Source organism: Phaethon lepturus, unplaced genomic scaffold (assembly GCF_000687285.1).
Source record: "Phaethon lepturus isolate BGI_N335 unplaced genomic scaffold, ASM68728v1 scaffold15659, whole genome shotgun sequence".
NCBI lineage: Eukaryota > Metazoa > Chordata > Aves > Phaethontiformes > Phaethontidae > Phaethon > Phaethon lepturus.
This window is the reverse complement of record NW_010562934.1, coordinates 12,423-27,024: the sequence shown is the minus strand read 5'-3', so window position 1 is coordinate 27,024 and position 14,602 is coordinate 12,423. Positions and strand designations below refer to the sequence as shown.

Sequence of the window (14,602 nt, the reverse complement as noted above, 5' to 3'; positions counted from 1 at the left end):
CGGGCCCCCGTCGGCGCTCTTCACCCGCGTAGCCGATGGCGGCCGGCACTTCCGCGGGAGCCGGAGCGGTCGGCATGGAATCGATAACTCGTCTTAACGGATGCTATTGATTTACCATTCGCACTTTTCTTCCCTGTCCTGTAAACTTCGGATGGGTGCTGTAGGTTATGTTTTTAAAGGGGTAGAAGGCAGAATATTGTAGGATAAAGCTCAGAGCTGCAGTCTGGCTCAGGCGGCGTTTGACGTGTGTCAGACACCGCTTGGACGGCCGCTCGTGGCCAACCAGCCCTGCCGAGCCGCTGGCTGTGTCCTCCGGGTGCCCAGAAGACATCTCAACCACTTTCACATTCCCCACTGCTGAAGTCTGTAAACGATCGCTTACTCCTTACACCCCGGTATATTTTTAATGCTTGTATGTATGGCTTTGTACGTGCTGCTCACGCGTTTCCCTCTGACGTGCCTCGAGTTCGCGTTTCCTCGGCGCGTACTCTCCAGAAAGCTGATGCTGCCTTTGTTTGCGACTTTACGCCTCTCGAGGCAGCGGTTGGGCTAGAACTCTCTTAGCACAAGAATTTGTTAGCATATAGTGGAACCCAGTGAAGTTTCCTCAGGAATTTGCATCTTACATTATTCCTGCTTGCGTGCCTTCAACAGCAGAGGCTGGGGAGGGGCGTTCATGGAGCCCTTCTCATGGCACCCTCCCAGCAGCGTTCCCGGGGGCAGAACCCTACGGGCGGGGGCTGTTTCTCTCCTGGGATGCTCGCCGAGGCATGCAGAGTTGGAAATAATAATTTGCTAAATGGAGAACTGCCCAAGGCTCAGCATCCTGCCTGTACCTCCTTGTCTGGAGGTTTGCTGGGCTCGAGTCGGTACGGTGGGTAGCTTAACGTCATGGAACTGCGCAATATCATAAACGAGAGTAATATAGAAATGAAACTGGAGCCCAGGAGATGGCTTGGGAGATCTTTCTGAATACAAAGGAGGAGATTTTTCATGCTTGCCTGAAGAAGTTAAATCTTTTTCTAGAGTGTATTCATATTTAGTTGCTTGACCTGAGTGACTAAAATGCCAGTATTCATTAAAAAAAAAAAGAAAATATGAAATATTAAATAGAATTAAAATAGACTTACAGTCTTCTAATGAAAATTAGATTAAACGAATGCATTCTAAAACAAACTAGAACTGAGTAAATGTCTCCTGGGCTTACGGTTTTGTGTGATGAATTCATACTGTGCCAAAAAATTGCAGTGTCAGGGGTACTAAAAGTGTTTGTGAATAGCAAACTGTTCTGAAGAAAAGATGGGAAAGGTCTTTAACCATCATTTCAATATCTCTATGGAAAAATGTATTTTTCATTTGCAAATTAACCTAAATTTAAAAGAAGTGAAATGGAAGGTTAAATAAATAATCCACAAGGTAACATGAAATACCGTATTTTAAGTTGAAAAAAAAGGTGTTCTCATTTTTTGAGGTTTGAAAAAATAATGTTGATTTTTCTGTCAACATAAACCGGTTGTGCTTGCTTACTGTGTTCTCTTCAGCTGCCAAAGCCAAGGACCCCCTGATTTGTCACCACAACTTTTAGTTTGTACCTTAAGACGTGAGACAGCATGGGGCAGTCGGGGCTGTCAGATAACTGGGATCTGAGAAGGTTCTTGAAGGAGGAAAGTGTTGGGGGGTCTGTTGGGGAGAACTGGCGGGGAGGAGGAGGGTGGTGACACGCGGCGCTGGGAAGCTGGGGGGTCCGAGCCCCATCCCTCGGGCGGGATGTTCCCAGGCACTGAGCCGTGGCTGCCTCCTGTCCCCCCGCAGGCATTTCCCGGCTGGATGATCAGATCTTCCTCAACAGGAACCCGGGCGTCCCCTCCGTGGTGAAGTTCCACCCGTTCACGCCCTGCATCGCGGTAGCCGACAAAGACAGCATCTGGTAAGGGTTTCTGCGGGTCTCCGCAGCGCTCGCTGCCCGGCCGCCGCGCAGCACGTGCCGGCGGGTTCAGAGCGGCGTGTCAAAGAGCACGCGTGGATTATCGCGGGGTAGCGCCGCCGTACGTTGTTCCTTTTCTTTTCCCCGCTCCCCTCCGTGGCCATCCTTCCCTCTTTCGGGACAGGGAGGCAGGGCAGAGTCCTCCCGGAGCTCAGGGCCGTAGCCGAAAGCCTTGCACCACGCGCTTTGCTGCGGGCGGCGCTGGGTTAGAGGGCTGCAGCTGAATCCTGACATACATAATAGTTACTTACGGTTGGGCTTTTATCCTACTCCTTTTGCAGAAGGTTGACGTGCATTATTAATAAAATGATGCTGAATACCGAAGGAGAAAAACAAATTGAATTGGTATCTGCTGTATATAATTTTTAGTTTTGCTGGAACGAGTAGATCTCTCTTACAGCTTGCACAGAGAACCACGAACTGATGCGATGTTTTTTCCTCCCCCAGTTTCTGGGACTGGGAGAAAGGGGAAAAGTTGGACTATTTCCACAATGGGAACCCTCGATACACCAGGATCACAGCGATGGAGTACCTGAATGGACAGGACTGCTCCTTGCTGCTGACTGCTACAGGTGAATAACATATTTTCCCACATATGAGGGCAGGACTGGGAGGCCTTTCCCAGTGAGCTGTTCCGGTCCTCTTGCTCTCCCCCCTGTGAATTTGGCCCAGCCTGAGCTTTCCTTACCCTGCGGCTTGCCTCAGCTGACGAGGCATTTCCAGGATCAAACCTGAAAGTTGTTTCTGGCAGCACTGAAATATCTTAACTGCTGAAGTGCATGCTGCAAAGGTTTTCAAATTACTAACAAGTCAAACACTTGCTGAAACTATTTCCAATCCCAGCTTTGTTACATCATTCTGAGTCTTTACCTATCATTGCAAATTCATGGTAACCTCCTCCTCCTGTATAAGACCGCAGCAATGTGATTTGAGTTGGTTAAAAGCTTCTGTCCAGAGCTGAAAAGGAAATCATGCTGCAACAAGTAGAAGAAACCAAATTCTGTTAGTGTGCTGTTTTAAGTCTAGAGCAGGCAGGGCTTATTTTAAGCACTAAACTTCTCAAATAGTTCCGAGTTTCCCTCTAGTCCATATATCTCACCCAGGGAAACAGTTCTCTGGAATGCTCTGTTGCATCACGTAAGGTAGCCTGGAGAGCTCTCTCCCATCCGTTGGTCTGTAAAGCTTTGAGTAAGATCTGCTTCTCTCGCAAGGAACCATTCTAAACCTGCCAGTCTTAAGTGTTTTCAATAGCTTTTCAAACTTCATGCTGAAATGTACAGGTTGGGTATAGTTAAGAAGAGGGGGAAGGGGAGCTGAGAGGGCCTTGAGGACTTTTTTCTTTCAATTTATTGATTTGGAGCACAAAAGTTGCACAGATAGGGAACAAATTGAAAAAATACACGATGTTCCTGAAAGAGTTGCTGCTGATGGGCTGGGCTTTGACTCAGCTTCTTCTGTGGGATTGTATTTTGTATTTAGTAGGGTACTTTTGTGGCTGTCGGCACCAATAGCAAGGAGGACAGAGATGAATCCAAGAAAAAATGAATGGGTCAGAGAAATGGAGCGACATCTAATGTCAGGTGTTACTCGAAGGAAGGAGAGAGGCTCTTCCAGAACTGTTCCCAGTAGAACAGTGCTTTAGGTTTCATGGTTGTAGGATGAGAGGAAAAACAACTCTTAATAAAAAAGATTAAGTTCAAGTGACAGTCTCAGTTTTAGAGTTTGTGTATGACTGCAGTTCCACTTCTGTTCTTCCTTTGTTGTGCACAAGTAATTATGAGCGTTGCATCAGCAGTGACATTGCATTGTGTTCTCTTTTTTTGTGCTCCCCAAGATGATGGTGCCATCAGAGTGTGGAAGAACTTTGCAGACCTGGAAAAGAACCCAGAGATGGTAACTGCCTGGCAGGGGCTGTCTGACATGCTGCCAACTACACGAGGTGGGTTCCCACTAAGTTTTTTTGGAGGCGGGAGTAAAAATAATTTGTGACTGTAGGTTTTTTTTCTAAGGAAGGGGCAAATAAAATGGGTTTCTCAACTTCAGCCATTGGTAACATCCTTGTTCAACAGTCTCTGCCTTTTGTCAGGCCTTGGTGAGGAATTACTTTTCCAGGTCTCACCAAACAAACCAAGAAAACTGAAAGCCCAACACAAAATCCTCACACACACACTGAAGAACAAGCAGAGCAGCCTCTTGCTGGGGAGCAGAAGGGTACAAAGTCCTTGTCCTTTACAAGCTTCACAGCAGCTGTCTTGCCCAAGCATTCCTCTTAACTGTGTTCCTAAGGAGAGAACTGTAGAACAACGGTGGAACTGGGCACTGCCCTGCTCCGTGCTCACCTTGACAGGAGGTTACTCTTCCCCTTTGGGTGGGATGGTATCTCACGTATTGCCTCTTTCCTTCTGACGGGCTGCTCAGCCTTTGCACAGCTTTGCATGTTGCACCTGTGACCTCCTTTAGCCTGGGCTGAAATTTTGGCAATTATTCTTTGCCGTTTATTGTGGGTCAGGAGGTGGCAAGAAAATATGCAATCTAAATCTGACACGTGCAGAAGGACAGCACAGTTAGACATTGACCTGCTTTGAATGTTAGAAAAGTTGAATAGAAAAAGATGTAAAAAGGAGCACTGGCGTCCAGCCATACACAGGATGAAGCCAGAAGACCAGTTTGAGTAACTGGTTTGGGACATAAAAGGAGGTGGATGTTTCATCCTTCCGAGACCTGGTAATGTACTAATGCTCTAATGGTGATTCTCTGTCACTTAAATATTGTTAATCGAGGCTACAAGATTTTCTAAATGCACGGTAGTTCAATCAGCACTGGTGGGATTGATGCAGGAATTGCTGGGTGACGCTCCCTTGCTTGCGCTGTGCAGGAGGTCAGATGAGATTACCATCATAGCTCATCCTGACCTTAAAATCTGACAGTTCTCATTTCTGAGCTGATGTGGTTCATCACAGGAGCCTGACACAGCTGTTTTAGCTATCCATTGGATTTTACCAGTGCTGCCCCGTTGAGCTCGTATCTGTTATGTTTTGCTTAACGCCTCATGGTTCATCTCTGGTGTTTTAGGAAAGAGGAACTGTATTTGAAGTTTCTTCAGGCTCTGTGCCTCGCTGTGGTATGTGCACAAAACTGATTATAAGCTGCTGGAAGTTTGCAACATACTGTGAAAATTGCCGTGGTCAAAACCTGCTCTTTGCAGAGATGTCGGTAAGAGCAGGAAGAAAACGGTGGTAACGCACTGAGTGGTGAAAGGCCTGGATCTCCTTAGGCAGAGAGGAAAGCGTCCAGTAGTCATCTCCAGTTGCTCTTTGTAGTGTCATTCGGTTGGCCTGTAGTTCGTTCTTGTCAACACCAGCTTTCCTGAAGGATGTTGGTTAATGTTTACCATCCCTGCATTCAGGATCTTGCTTCCTTGGAGCTGGTAATGGACTCTCCCAAAAAACTGGGAATTCCCCCAAACTGCTCTGATCGTTGGTTTCTTGCTACGTGATCAGCCGTGTTCAGAGAAGATGGTGACAACTGTCGACTGAACTCCTTCAGGCTGATTCCATTTTCCTGCCTTACTTTCTACGTGCACCTTATCAAGGCGTAGCATTTGCTGATTGTACCTTACCCTTTTCAGGCCTTTAAAAGGATTGTTAGCATCCATGTTTGACATTGCTAAGTAGGTTAAGAGCTGAAGGAAGAGCTGATTTAGCTGTGAGAGTTGAATGGTTACACTTGCCAAAACAGGAGCGTTGAAACTTTGAGTGTGTTCTTGTTAAGATCTTAGGAAGTCTGGGTCCTGTTTGCTTTGCCTTTTACCTTTGGAGCAATAGAGCTAGGTTCAGAAGAGGAGAAGGACATTTCTTTGTGGAGAGAGAAATAAATGTAGTCACTTCAAAAGAGCTATGTGGATCAAGTCCCCGTGGAACTGAGACTCTCTTCAAGAGTTTATCTTCCCCTGCCAAGACCATGGTTGTAGTCCAGCACTGGTTCATAAAATTGAAGATGCATATTTGAAGCTGCAGAGCTCACGAGTTTTACTGGAGTTTGCTTGCTCCTACTATTGATTTCCTTCTCTCCTCTCCCACTCTTCTCCCACATGTCATACTCGCCTCTGAATTTAATTGTCTTCTTGATGGCACCAGAATACTGACTTTTCTGGACAGTTTTTCCACTTACAAAAGGAGAGAGGAATATGCAATACCTAAACACATCCTTTGGAAGCTTGAAAAGCATCCCCAGGTTGTCAAAGTCGCGGGAGGTCAACAATAACATGCTCAGGGGCTGCCTGAAAGTGGGGAGCAGACCAGAGTGAGGCACAGAACTTAAACTTTTACACTCTGTAAAGGACTTGTGTTGTGCAACCCAAGGTAAGAGAAGTGAGCTGACACGGCCCAGTTAGCGTGTTAAACTCGGCCCCAGTTCATTGCACTTACAGTTCATTTGAGACTCAGGGTAGGTGAGTCTTAATTTAAACACTGGCAAGATACTGTGTGGGCACCCTCTTTTTTTCCGGTATAAGGGCTGTTGATTTTGATCTTCAGATCTGTACTCATGATGCACCAAGAAAGTCTCTTTCAGTCAGAATCAGGGTGTTCAAAGCAGCAGTGGTTCCAGGTGCTCTAGTGTAAGGCAGCGACTGGGAATCCCCAGCGTGAGCGGTGGAGGGGGTTGAGAAAAAGGCAAAATGTGTGTTGTTAATAGCCTGGTGTTTCAAAAGATGTAAGAAAAACTAAGCATTTTCTATTGAGCAGCATAGGAAGAGCATAAACCTGACGTGCTCTGAAGCTGTAATTTCAATGCAGGAGGCTTTGGGAATTCTGGCAGTTTCTATAGAAAGGGTGTTTGAAGGCTGCGGGTTTTGTGAGCTTGCAAAGCAGCACAGAGACCCATCGCCTGGCGTCTGCACAAGAGCTCGGTTTGGAGCCGCTCCGAATTCGCGCTGCCGGGCAGGCTGGGACACGCAGCTCTGGGCCGTCTCTTACGACGAGTGGCCGTGCTTGTGCTTCGGAACAAAACTGCCATGTTTTGCATTGTTTCTTTGTGACAAAGGGAAATGAGCCACCACTCCCCGTGAGAATGGCTCTGCCCTTGAAAGCAGTACAGCTCTGGAATTTGGAAAAATACAGGAGTGTAACTGGCTGCTTCACAATTACCACATGCCGTCTGCTCAGCTCTTCCCTTCCCAGCTCCTTGTGTGCTGTTGTAGGTGCCTGTGTTGTTTTCCCTTCTCCAGTTCAGCAGAGAGAACCAATATACCACTTCTAACGGGATGCCGGGGAGGACTGAAGGGCTCAGCCAGGTCTCTTCCTGAATACCTGGAGTTCCCTGTGCCAGATTTTCCAGGGTTGTCCCAAGGTGCTTCTCACATCCCCATTCGCTGCCCTGCTGCAGTGCTTTCTTATTGCCTAATGGCTAGAAGCTAGTCTGTGTCTGTGGCTAACTTAAGGGCTGTTTAAGCGGAGCACCCAGAAGTTGTTTGCATTCTCTGGGTGCTGGTTAGCTACTCTCTGAAGTATGGGGCAGAGGAGCCCCCGGTGCAGTCGCCCTCACTGTGGGGAGCCCAGACTTTCCATGGCAGAAGCCTCATGTTCCGTGCTTGAGTTATGTGGATTTCTGTCTGTCACTTCCTGATGCAGTTTCCTTCAGAACGGGGACCAGATCATGCAAAGGGTAGTCTCCGTGTTCACGAATAAATGTCAAATCTGTGCTGTTGTCAGCCAGCCAGATACTCAGTTCACACATGACAAGCGCCACCGTTGATGGCTTCGCGGGGAATGCTGTGACTGAACTAGTGCCTGCTCTCTGGATGGGGACATGTGCTGCTCTTGGTGCTTCTGCTTCTCTTTTATGTTCTCTCCTTTAATTTGAGTTGCTTTTTCTAATCCTTTTTTTAAGATTTTTTGCTCTTGGCTGACCACCTTACCCTTAGCGTCAACCCCTTAATCCCTGTCTTCTCACAGGTCTGGCCCGAAGGGTTTCAATCTATCTTGACAGAAGTAAACAGGGAGGTGAGTGCTTTCTTTCCTGTTACCTACGATCAGCTGGGGTGGGCAGGACCTCCTCGTCTGGCTTCGGGTTGGTTGACTGGTTGGTTGGTTGGTTGGCTTTTTTGGCATTGTTTGAATGACCGCTGGGTCCTTGTGGTTCCTGGAAAGCTTTGCTGCTTCTACCTCTCCCATTCCTTGCCTCGTGCCTGTGTCCGTAACAGCTGTGAGGAATGCAGGGAGGGGTCGGTGCTCTCTAGGTAAGCGTAGCCAGCCGCCGGGAAAAGGGCGTCCTCGCGTCACGCTCCCTGAGCTTTCTGCAGTGAGAGAAGGTTTGGGTGGGATGTACGAGTCTCTTTCCAGGAAGATTTCAAAGCATCCCTGGACAAAAGGGTTTGAGTGACAGGTTCCAAATGTGAACGCAGTTAAGCTGATGTGGATTTTACTGGGGTTTATTTGTAATACGCTTCTGCTATAAAGATCATGTGAAAAGGAGAAGCTGATGAATCTTCCCCAGGAGGCTTAGAATAGTAGACTTTCGGCAAGGCTATGCCTAATAAATTTTACAAATTCTGTTCTTTCACATGGAAGGAAGGTAAATGAACTCCCCAGCTTCCATCTGTGGAAGCCAGGACTGTGCAGAGTAATGTCTGCGTTACTCTGGAGCCTGACCCGCTCCTCTGCCACCAAGGTCTTCGGGGGAAACAGATGGCTAATGTGTCAGGGCATCTTTGTGTGTATGCGCGTCCATGGATGTTAACGTCGACGTAGTCATCTCGGGTTATTCATCAATTATTAATATTTGCTGACTGGCAAGAGCCGAATGTGTCTGCAATGATTAATAGGACGAAGATGATTGCATGTGTGATTCAGAGCTCCTTAGCTTGAGGTCTCTGCAAATCTCTCTTACTGTTCAGAGACCGAGCACTGGGACAGAAGTTAGCAAAGCTGATGTGTTGCTGCTCGCTGCCTGGCTCTGCGCTGCACTCAGGAACCCACTGGCAAACGGGAAGGCTAAAATTGGCAAAGCTTGGCTGCAGGGAATTCCTTGCAGGCAGTAAGCCGGACATCGGAACGGTTTAAGGCAATACCAGCCACTCCCTTGCTGCATCAATACTGCTGATGCCAAGCAATCGCACTCTGTCCCAAGCTCACAAATAATCTGTGAATCAATAAAAAGCATTCACCGGCATTTTCCGGCCAGGTGTTCTCCTAATGAAAAATACAGCAAAAGGATTCCTTCTCTCCCACTGAGGAAGTCTTAAAAATGTATGAGATTTAGCTACTTGCTCGACAGAAAAATACATCAGCAATATTTAGATAAAATACACTAGTTTTGTCACTAAAGCACAGAAAATCTGTTCTCATTGCCTAGGCTTCTGTGAGGAATTTTTACCGAAAGAAGGAGGACTACTTCTTCATTCTCACATGGCTGGGTGCTGTTGTATTGCAGATGAGTGGTAAATTAGGGAGAGACCAATGGCTTAACGGTCCAGGTCGTATCAGGCCACTGTGCCAGTCAGCCCGGGAACCCCTGAAGCTCGTGTGAGCACAGAGCAAAGTCTGCAGCCGGGGCGTTCAGCATCGCGAAGGCGGCCGAGCTAGCAGGAGATGCATTAGTGTGACCCTCTGCCCAGGCTGCTTCACCTCCTGCTCCGTCAGGGCTCTCCTGGGGAGCCTCAGCACACCGCTGCGTTACCTCCCGTCAGCATAACTGAATGTGCGATAGGAAGGAGACGGTGTTAACGAGAATATACATCTGACCTGTGTACACCTCTGTCCATCGCTGCCTCGTGGGGATTGTTGGCTCTGATATGAAAACAGCCATAATCTGTCTTACCTTGAGAAAATTTCTACTGATGCCAAGCAAGAAAAAATAAGTACATACTTGCCCGTTCCCTGCTTCCTTCCTGTTCTCCTGGGGCTTCCGAAACAAAGTGAAAGACGTCAAATACCTGCTCTGCAGAAAAACGGGACCTTGCCCTCTGGAGGCTCTGCTCTGCTTTGAATACCGCTGACTCTTCTGGCAGCCTGTCAGCAATCCAGATGGGAGGGGGTGGCGAGGCAGCGTTGGAGCGTTCTTAGAAATAAAAGTTAGCAGCTTACTGGAGGGGAAGTTTCATGGGGAGCTGCGTGGGGCAGCCTGCGACAGAGAGGAGCCTTGGCAGAGGGAAGGCTCTAACCTGCAAAAGGAGCTGATCAAATGATCAAACTCAAGCAGAGCTTATACTGGAGAACAAGAGGGAGAGAGAAAAGTAGAGTGAGTCTTCCTACATCTCCCCAGGGGTTGTATCTTGTCCTTTAGGAATAAGAAGTTTGGGAGAAGCACCTTGTCTCCGGTCAGATTTTTTTATGGCAATAAAATAATTGGAGAAGTTGCAGCTCCAGGGGTTTGTGCTCTTTTAATTGGATTCCCAGCATCACTGCTACTCTTCTCCCTTGCTGCGCTTAGTCCTTGGCATAAGAAGAGTGACACTTTTTGAAAGGATGTTGTAGAAATTAATGATGAGTGAGGTCATACAACCCTCCCACTGCTTCCTGGAAACTAAAACAGTGATGCGCCTCATTGCTCAACCAGGAGGGCCCATGATTAAAAAAATCATTAGTCAGAATCGAAGATGCTTTTCTATTGTGTTCTATGTAGGTATTCCCAATTTCATTGAAATGCCACGTACAGGTTGGCCACGTTCCAGTGACGTTAAAAATAAGTGCAGACACTCGGAATGCAGCTGCTTTCCACACCAGTGTTATTTATTGAAATTTATAGAAGGAACTGTCCCATCCAGACAAATATCTGTTGCTCAGGGGGAATCCTGAGGGAACAGCCATAGAAAGTTACAGCTTCAAGAATGGCCCTTGGTATGTGTTGCCTTGTATATAAAGTGTCATCATACAGAACTGCAAGTACTTGTGTTAAAAGACTTAAAAAAAAAAAAAAAAAGACCCACACAACCTTTAAAAATTTCTTTTCCTGATCTGTGGATGATTTGTTGCTTATTATCTGAGAATGCAACATTCCTTACAGGAAAACTTTAATCTTAACTAATGATGCATTAAAAGAAGTGTGTTGATAGAATGGCTGTTTCTGCAATTCACTGGCTTCTGAGAGTACCACAGTTTCACTACTGGCCTTCATCAGATGGTTGCACTGGTGCCACGGCATTGCCCCTCTTCCCTCCCTTTCTGTGAGTAGGTGGGAGCTTGGAAATTGGGTGGCAGGTAATGCAAAACCTGGCCGCGTGGCTCAGGCAAGGAGCTGAGGTTGCCTGGGCTTGCAGCGTACATTACCTTTTTGCCAGAATGAGGCTGAGAAGCATCTTAGATGCCAGCCGTGCAAGCCAAAACACAGCAGGTGAACTGCAGTCTCAGTTGTAACATCCTGGAGAAGGACCTCTGTTAATTAAAAAGGAAATGATAATCAGTATTAAGTCCCACGGTCCCACGTTTGCTTCTTATCCCAAAATACTAGGAATTTAACATACAAACGTGAGCCAATACTGTATCATTTCCACCGTGAAAACATTTGCTCATACATAGAAATAGTTCAGCTATTTATGTCTCATTTCGTACTGTGAGCGTCATCTTTGAATTTAACATTTCACAGTCAGAGGAAGCTTTCCTTTCCTGTTACACGCTTGTGAATGACTTAAATTTATGTACAAAGACTTTTCTTCTTTTCAGACACATCTGAATTCTGGCTTAGCATTTCCAGTCACATCCTGGGGTCCCCTTTCCCCCTTTCCTTCATCCACTTCGTCAGGGCATCGCCTGGGCTGCGGCGGGAGCAGACCCCCCTGCCCGTGGGCTGATGCTCGGTACAGGCACGACCTCTGCAGCCAGGACCCGCCGACGTTCTGGGCTGCAGATGGAGCCGGCCCCGTCTCCCAGCGGGAAGGTGCTAGTTCTGCCTGGCTGCAGCTTTTATGCAAATGTTCTGTTACTTCTGATGCCGGCGTTGCATGGTGCAACGTGAGCGTCCCGTATGCTGAGGCTGCCTAGTCCACCCGCGAGCACCGTGCATCGGAAGCAGCAAAAGTCCTGTTTCATGTTTTCTTGGGAGAGTAAGAGGCTGACAAAAGAAAGGGAAGATCCCTTGTTATGGGATAATCAAAACGCTGCATTTGCCTCTTCCGGAGAGCAGAGGCTATCACTTACATGGACAACTCATCTTTTATGAGAAGGGCAGGAGCTGCACTGACTGCTTGGAGGACCACGAGCCACACCTTTCTTTCCACCCGTGGGCTCTGTGTCAGCTCCTGGTCCAGGGCGAACCCTTGTCCCTTCTGCCTGGTCACTTCTCATGGGAGATCTCTGTGCCATTTTACATACAGCAAGACCCCTCTGGAGCTTCTTCCCTCAGTGAAACTTTCCCAGTCTTCTAGGTGGCATTGCTGAATGGCCTCCGTGCTTGACCTCCTGACAGATACGCCAAGGCGAGCACCAAAACCGCCCGTCGTCACCCTGAATTCACCGCCTCTGCGCCCTCCACAGAAAGGACACCTGGGACCGCAGCAGGCTGGGGACTTGCTACCGATCAGACTGAAGAAAAGCATTGTCTTCAAACTGGGGAATGTAACTGGAAAATTGGGAGCTTTAAAACTGCCTAAAGAGCACATTGCCTACTTAACTCCATCAGTGATGGTAATGGCGATATCCATCTCAGCCTGCCAGGTTTGTCTTGTCATACGGGCCATAAACAAGATGACAAATGAAAACACTTCAGTGATGTTTATCATCTAAATCGCTGCCTGCTTGTTTCCCTCGGATCTCTAGCAGCCCTCCGAGCTGCCAGGCAATCCGAAGCAACCATCAATTTGACTCGCAGGATAAAGATACAAGCTCTCAGCTTAGCCAAGAGTCCTGAATTTCCTGCAGTAAGATGACGGACCGTCAATAAACATCAGTAATCTTCTCGGTGGTGTGCAGCAAGATCAGGAATCTGCTTGCGTGCCATGCTTAGGAAGGGGAGATGGGCAGAATGCTTTATCAGAATCTGTGCCAAGCAAGGTTATTTCATCATCTTAGAAGAAAACTCGGCGTTTATGGGATGCCTCTGTTGTTTCCTTTGTGCCCTGTAAAGGCATTTGGTCTGGTAAAAAGTTCTTATGGCCCTTTGGTGAGAAAGAGCATGCTGGGGTAGGTTTAAATCTCCTGCTGGGGCTAATTCCTGGCAGTAAATCCGGACAAAATAGTAAATGCCTTCTGGACAAGGAAGTTGCAGAGTGGGAATACTGGAGTCCCGCTGAAGACGGCTGCGAATGGCTCGGAGCCGGAGCCCGCAGCCCTGATGCACTGCAGAGCGCTTTCCGACTCCGGGTTGCCTGTGGCTATAAAATACTTCTTGGCACCAGGGTCTCAGCTTGGCCCGGACGAGAGGATGAACCACTGCCCTGCAAGGCCAGGATGCTGCTTCTGCCTCTGCCAAAGGCAGAGCCCTGCCCGAGGGGATGAAAACAGACACAAGAACTGGAGTTCTTGTCTGGTTTCCTTGGGTGCTGCTCCTGGGGCTTTTTGTTTTTGTTTTTAATGTATGAATAAGAGTCTCCCTGGAAAACCTGTAGATTTGGGGTTGGTCAGTCTTTGCAGCATAAAAAGCAGAAGATAACTGGTGTACAGCCATCTGCTTTAAGCAAAAGGTTTCTGTGCTGTGGAGGTGGCACACAGGTACAAAGAAGTCCCTTCTAATTAAATGTACAAGAATTGTTCCTCAGAGATTTCCCCTGCCAAATCAGGGCTTTCCCTGCCAGCTCGTTCCTGAGTCCCAGTCTCTGGTTTGTTCTGACGCCTGTGTGCTCTGCGCTTAGCAGAGTCGGCGCGCTCGACGGCTTTTGGACATCTTATTCCCCCAGCTGGGAGAGACGGTGACACATACTTACCCTTCTCTGGAAATCGCTGTACCAGCAAAGTTCCCGAGTTCGCGCAGTCTGCCAGCCCGTCTGTAAGCAGGTGCCCATGTCAGGCGTTCTGGGGATAGAAAATCCCTTGTAATTCTCTTACAGCATGGATGGGACCTTTTTCTAAACTTCCCGTAGCAATCAGCTTATGCCCTCAAAAACGAGGAGCAAAAGCTCTCCTAAATTTATTTTAGCTAGTGTAATTGCAGAATGTTCCCCTCCTTATCTGCCTGTACAGCAAATTGGGTTTTACTCCTACCAAGCTGTTTAATTCAATGTCTTGCAGCGATGACTTTGCTATTCCTTGTTTAAAAACATCTCCCCCAGCCACATATTTCTATCAGAATGAGGAATCATGGTAATCCAGAGGCTCTCGGATCTTGCTGAGATGTCACCAGTTTAGTCTACTTCAGTCGTCATTTAATCCAGTGTTCTCATAAAGTGGTGGATAATTTATTAAGAGTCCTTTGGAAGTCCCCAGCAGCTTGGCAAAGTCCCTGGAAGCTGTATTCACCGGCACCTCAGCTTTTCTAAGCATTTAAGCTGGACAAGGGGTCAAAGGCGTATTTTGGACTCAAATCTGGGACCAGCTGATTGGATCCCGTTCGGAGGTTGTATGGATGTGTGTGTATGTAATTTTATGTTTCCTCTAATAACGATAGTTTCTGTAGCATGAAGTCATGAAAACTGGTGTTGTAATTTGCGCAGATGCGGAGAGTAATTTGCACACCTTGCCTGTGTTTTAT

General features: G+C 47.5%; 1 protein-coding gene across 1 annotated transcript in view; it reads left to right on the top strand.

Moving 5' to 3' along the window:
• Positions 1-14,602, top strand: part of RPTOR (regulatory associated protein of MTOR, complex 1) — a gene marked incomplete at its 5' end in the record, with an annotated part of 92,594 nt that overhangs the window by 69,375 nt on the left and 8,617 nt on the right. The window contains 4 exons of the mRNA XM_010294456.1: positions 1,813-1,927; positions 2,432-2,556; positions 3,819-3,923; positions 7,939-7,989. Of these exons, the coding sequence (XP_010292758.1) occupies positions 1,813-1,927; positions 2,432-2,556; positions 3,819-3,923; positions 7,939-7,989 (396 nt within the window). The remainder of the gene's footprint in view (positions 1-1,812; positions 1,928-2,431; positions 2,557-3,818; positions 3,924-7,938; positions 7,990-14,602) is intronic.